Source organism: Corvus cornix, chromosome 9 (assembly GCF_000738735.6).
Source record: "Corvus cornix cornix isolate S_Up_H32 chromosome 9, ASM73873v5, whole genome shotgun sequence".
In the NCBI taxonomy this organism is placed as follows: Eukaryota; Metazoa; Chordata; class Aves; order Passeriformes; family Corvidae; genus Corvus; species Corvus cornix.
In genome coordinates, this window is record NC_046339.1 from 16,182,083 (window position 1) to 16,188,082 (window position 6,000).

The following is a 6,000-nucleotide window of genomic DNA, read 5'->3' on the forward strand; positions in this document are numbered from 1 at the left end:
GCAGTCTCTCCCTGTTCTCTAAGTACTCCAGTACATCTGTTAGTTCAAGGAGAGTTCACTGTATGTTCTTAGACTTTGCTGAATGGGGTTCTCAAAGCTGACAGCTTGGCTTGCCTCAGGAGGAGTTACTGCTCATTCCATGGTACAGATCCTGATGGCAATTCTGCACGAGGCTTGCATGATAATGTTTGCTGGGGAGTGCTTTGATTTCAACTGTAAATCACACAAGATCTCTGGAGAGGATGGAAAACCTTATCAGGAGCTGCTATTCCCAAAGTCATGTGTCTGAGCTACTGCTGTGGTCACAGGGTGAATAAGTGGTGAAGAGAATTCCCAGCAGAAGTAGTTCTGCACCTCCCTGCCCTGGTGTCCATTTCGCTGACTGGCCCTTTGTGTTTGGACAATGTAGAACCTTAAATGCAGCCCTGTGAAGGAAAAGCACACACTTTTTATTTATCTAGGCATAAAAGGTGAAGAAGGATCATATGGCCTGCCAGGTCAAGATGGGTTACCTGGGGCACCTGGACCACCAGGTGACCACGGGAGCCGAGGAGAGCAAGGGTACACTGGGCCACAAGGTAAGGATGGAGCATGACTCTGGGGGGGGGAGATATGTGAGCTGATGCACAGACTCAGTTTTCTCTCTGCTTCCCCAGTTCTCACATGGATATATCCACCTCTAGCCTGAGGTTCCATGACACCTCTTGCCCCCTCTCAGTTAAAGCATTGACAGTGATATTTGTGAATGATTTCACAACAAGACCTGTTGGAAGAAAATTTATCTCAGCAGCCATTAGTAAGCAGAAAGGCAATTAACCACCCATGCTCAGACAACTTATATCAAAAGGCACGCATGTCTGAGCCAGGACTAACGGGCAACTGTCTGGCAGTAATTAAAATTGTATTTTAACTGTGGCTGCTCTCTAATAAATTACGGGTTTAATATATATGTGAGGAAGGGGCATCGACTGTTACTGCAAGGATTCAAATTCAGTCCAGACGTTCTGTTCATCCTACTGAGTAAGTCTGGGAAATCCCTGCCCACTTCAGTTTATTTCTTAATCCATACAGCACAAGACAGAGGCACAATAGAAAAGCCAAGTGCCAAGCATTCAGTGGCAATCTAGTTCATTTCTCTCCCAGAAGAAGGGTAACAGAAGTCTACTTGTGTCTTTATTGCCCATGACAGCCTTGAAGTTGTATTATATCCACCTGGGAACTCCTTACTGAGCATTTAACACACAGCTGGTGTGCATTTTTACTATATGTTATACAAGTAAATTCCTTTTACCTTTCTCCAAGGTCCACCTGGCCAGACTGGTGTCCCAGGACAACCAGGCCCCCATATTAGATCTGCAAGTGGATTCTTGCTCGTCCTTCACAGTCAGTCAGACAGAGAACCACTCTGCCCACAGGGGATGCCAAAGTTATGGACTGGCTATAGTCTGCTGTACCTGGAAGGACAAGAGAAAGCCCATAATCAAGATCTTGGTATGTATTGTACATAATTGCTCTCCAGCTAAGGGGTAATATGGTGTTATCAATACAATGAAAGACAAGTCACATGGAGCAAGCTACAGAACCATCAGTTACCAGTTACTTATTTTCTACAGACTCAAAACTAATTTACACTGATGATAATGAACTTGGTTATGCTGCCCTATTTGTCACCATTTAAAATGGCTTTCTGCTGCTATGCAATCGAATGAAAAAATATTTCAATCTCTAACTAATTTTGACTTGAACTTGGAGAGATGAGTGATTTCTTTCATTTATCTCAGCTCATTTTAGGCTGTCTTTGAAGTCACTGGAGAGATTTTCCTAGGTCAGAAATCTCATTTGGCCACTGAAATAACTTCCTGGAGGATCTACTCCTTTTTTACTATAGACACAGCTTGGGAAAAAGAGCTGGTTAAGTTGGGTAGGTACATTTGGGCAGTATAAGTAAGCTTTACAAGTAAATTATGCCATCATGTGTACATGTACTTTTAAGAGTCAGAAGCTAATGTTTTTTGGAAAAGCCAAAGCCAAATTTATCCCAGAGAGAGCTCCTTTTGGTGCCTTGGGTCATTTCTTATCTGTCTTCTACAATTCTGACTAAAATTAGATGTCTGAATAAGCTGCCTGCCTTGCAGCTTGAGGAACTGATTGGTGGTAATTTGCACAGAAAGTTTCCTAAATTCTTGTTGACTTGTTATACAAGAGGCAGAGAAGTCTCCGAGGAGGAAAGATCAAGGACCTAATAAGCTGAACAAAAAGAAGTGTTTAAAAGAGCAATAAAAAGAGCTATTTTTAGAATAGCAGTGATGTTTTAGAATGTTTTCACTACTGTGTGTTTGGCATTCCCCAGGAGAGCCAGCTGCTAACAGAATGCCTCATAACAGCAGTAAAAGTAAGATTCAAAGAGAACAGAGTCCTTGTCTCCTGTGTGATTTTGCAGGCATTTTCCCTACTCAGGCTGCTCCACATCCTTCATTAGTACTGGAATGGAATATTATCAGTGATAAACAAAAGTGGCTTCTACATAGAAATGTCGCATCTTTAATGAAGGTGTTTGGGGTTGGGGGCATCACAGAAATAACACTTTGCACACCAAGTTCAAGGCAGAACTTTGTGCAGTGATTATTGCTTACTAAATAGGCCATCATGGAACTGTTCTAAATTCAGTTCCGGAAGAAGTTCACCTCAGAAATATGCACTGGTCACTTCTTGGTTCCCACTGATGTCTGCCTGATGACAATTTTGCAGGATTGGCTCTGCAAAATCCCTCAATCCTTTTATTTCACTTTGGGAGTCTGCGAAACCTTTCTGGAAGGTAGTAGGACAGCTGCTGAGATTTCAGCCTAATGCACTGCTAGCAACGGCTTGTCATACTTCACAAAAATTTTTCTATTTATCAGCATTGTCATTTGGTTTCTCACTGCTCCTAGTGAGTTTGTAAATAGCTGATCTCCTTTTAAACCAGCCGCCACCTCTTGCCTAATTTATTTTTCAGTGTTGGCACAGCTAAGAAATTTGTTATCATAACTGTTTCCCATGGTGACAAACTACATCATGTTTAGGAAGGAAGATACTTACTGGTAAAAGGTCTCTGTTTTTCATGGAGCCATTTTGGGAAAGGGCTTGGGAGGTTTAACATCTGTGAATTATCTAAATCCTGCTAAGATACGTAGTTTTACAGCAACACTGGCCAGAATACTATTTTCAACTTACCTAGAAAGTGGAGTAATTTGCATCGCTTGTTGTTATTGCCAGGTCTGGCTGGATCCTGCCTCCCTGTGTTCAGTACCATGCCATTTGCTTACTGCAGCATCAACCAAGTGTGTTACTATGCCAGCCGCAATGACAAGTCCTACTGGCTGTCCAGTGCTGCTCCCCTGCCCATGGCACCGCTGTCCGAGGAGGAGATCCAGCCATACATCAGCAGATGTGCTGTCTGCGAGGCCCCAGCACAGGCAGTGGCACTTCACAGCCAGGACCAGTCAATTCCTCCCTGCCCACTGAACTGGAGGAGCCTTTGGATAGGATACTCTTTTTTGATGGTAAGAAAGTAGGTGCATGATTATATAGATACATTTCTTTCATCCAGCTTTGGTATTCTAAAGGTTCAAGGATTTTTAGCTCTGAAAAGTAAATTATCCAATGTCTAGCAGACATTAAAGAGGAAAATTCACAAGAAACAAGACAAGGGTTAGTTCCAAATTGCAGAATCTGGCTGTAGCTACATATACTGTACTCAGAGCCTTAAGATACACGTTTCCTAAAATTACAAAGGTTTTGCTGGATTTTCATGTACAAAGACATAATTTTCAGAATTAGAACTCCAGGTCTTTTCAATGCCATCCTCAAGTTACATTTGCAGCAGTTTGGATAATGGCATCGTTCAGAATCAACCCAGACTACTCCTTTCTTCAGTTTGATAAATACCGGAAAAATAAATGAGCTGGCTCTAGACTTTGAGATTAATTTATTACAGAACAAATTAAGATTTTCTCTAGCAAAAGAATCTTACTCCAATTTAAGATTGCAAAAACCAGCACAGTTAAAAGCAAGTAGAAAAAAAGACAGATGAACATAATTTACCTATTTTTGCTGCACAGTTACCAAGTTCTCTCTTTGTTCCTTCCAGCACACTGGCTCTGGTGACCAGGGTGGTGGACAGTCCCTTATGTCACCTGGAAGCTGCCTGGAAGACTTCAGATCAGCACCATTCATCGAGTGCCAGGGCCAGCGGGGAACGTGTCAGTTCTTTGCTAATGAATACAGTTTCTGGTTGACCACTGTGATGCCTGAGCTGCAGTTTGCACCAGCGCCCCTATCAGGGACTCTTAAAGAAGGACAAGAGCAGAGGAAAAAAATCAGTAGATGCCAGGTATGCCTGAAGCATGGCTAAGAAGCAAACCAAAAACAGGCAGCTAGAGAGAGAGGCTTGAGTGAGGATGAGCAACATGCTAAAGGTTTAAAAAGCAGCTCATGTTTGAATACATGTGGAAGTGTGCAGCACTGTTCTTTGCTGGAATGGATATATGAGACTGAAAGATGAGGGATCTGTTGAGCCTCATCCACCCATGTATACACATCTGCAGGCAGTAAAATCTCTGTCACATTGGAGTCCGCTGCTGTAATGTACAGGGAACAAGGCGAGCTTGGAGGATTGAGTCAGGCTGGGAATACCAAGGACACCATACCTGTTGTGCAAGAGAATGGACTTCCTGTTAAAAATGGCATTTACAGCAGGAAGAATATGTGCATTTATATGGCGTATTATAAATATTTATCTATATCAATAGAAATGTGCAAACATACAAATATCAAAGCCCTGTAGCTGAATTTCCCAAGCTAAAGAAACTTTGCACTTGCTGTTTCTGAGGGAAGGGAAAAATGTAATTGTTAAAAAATAATCTACGAATAAAAACAATGAAGATCAAAGTCTTTTACCACTGCAGTACTGAACCAGACTGTGAAAGAACTGTTAACTGGGCTTTCATAAGCAACAAAAAGCTGCAAATCCATTTAATAGCAGATTATGTAAGAAAATAAAATAAGCTGAGATTAAAAAATCCTTAAAAACCTGTATTTATATTTACAATTAATTTCTAAGAGCAGTTACATTAAATTATTAAACTCTAGTCCAAGTTGCTGAAGAAAAAAGCAATTTCTAACATTAATTGAAAAGAAACAGTGATATGGTGATAAAGCGGGTGAACTTATCTGAGTGATGAATATAAGAAGTGTTAGGACAATAAATTGTGTTCATATTTTGCTTCTTTGTTTGTAAATACACCACCAAAAAAAAAACCATCACCATTAAGATCCTTATGGAATGATAGCTCAGAAGATGCTTTTTATTTTTTAAAGCACTGATTGTAAAAATGTTCATATCCTAAAGCACTAATCGCCTTTTGAAAAAGTGAAAACCCATTTGTACCTCCTTCATTCAGCTGTAAAACCAGAACTATTTAATGGTTTTATATCATGGGGAAACATCTGAAAACACAGACTGCAAATGGAGAGTCCATCATGTGCAGAAGGGCCACAAATGCTCCTTTTACCAGTTAAATAAGCTACATTTTACTAGAACGGAAACGAATGCTGGTTCCAGCACTTTTCATTTCAATTTGTGTTCACTGAGGTGCCCCCAGCAAAAGGATTTTCAAGGAAACTGCCATCCTCATCCAAGGGTCCTAATTCAAAGCAAACTCCCTCTGAAGCCATCACGAGTACAACAGGCTGATCAGCCAATTTAAAAGCTGGATACACAAACTCAAAGAGCAGGAAAGACAGACATTCCAGTCTCAGCCAGAGGAAAATAAAACAGACAGAGGATAAGTCCAGTCGAGTGTAAATACATCTGACTGTGCAACTTCCTCCTGACACAACCAGCCAGACCTCTGATGTGCTGTGCTGACATGGTGGTCAACTGACTCTGCCCTTTCACCTGAGCAAGGGTCAGGAGCCCTCCTGGGGCATGTGCCATTCTCACCTGTGTCAGGGAACATT

General features: G+C 41.4%; 1 protein-coding gene across 3 annotated transcripts in view; it reads left to right on the forward strand.

Annotated features, from left to right (window-relative positions):
• COL4A4 (collagen type IV alpha 4 chain) overlaps positions 1-5,263 on the forward strand; it is a 66,620-nt gene extending 61,357 nt beyond the window's left edge. For all 3 annotated transcript variants that reach the window (XM_039557075.1, XM_039557076.1, XM_019289905.3), the window contains 4 exons: positions 462-578; positions 1,303-1,491; positions 3,256-3,542; positions 4,130-5,263. In XM_039557075.1, the coding sequence (XP_039413009.1) occupies positions 462-578; positions 1,303-1,491; positions 3,256-3,542; positions 4,130-4,393 (857 nt within the window). In that variant the 3' untranslated portion in view covers positions 4,394-5,263. The remainder of the gene's footprint in view (positions 1-461; positions 579-1,302; positions 1,492-3,255; positions 3,543-4,129) is intronic.
• The last annotated feature ends 737 nt before the right edge of the window (positions 5,264-6,000 follow it).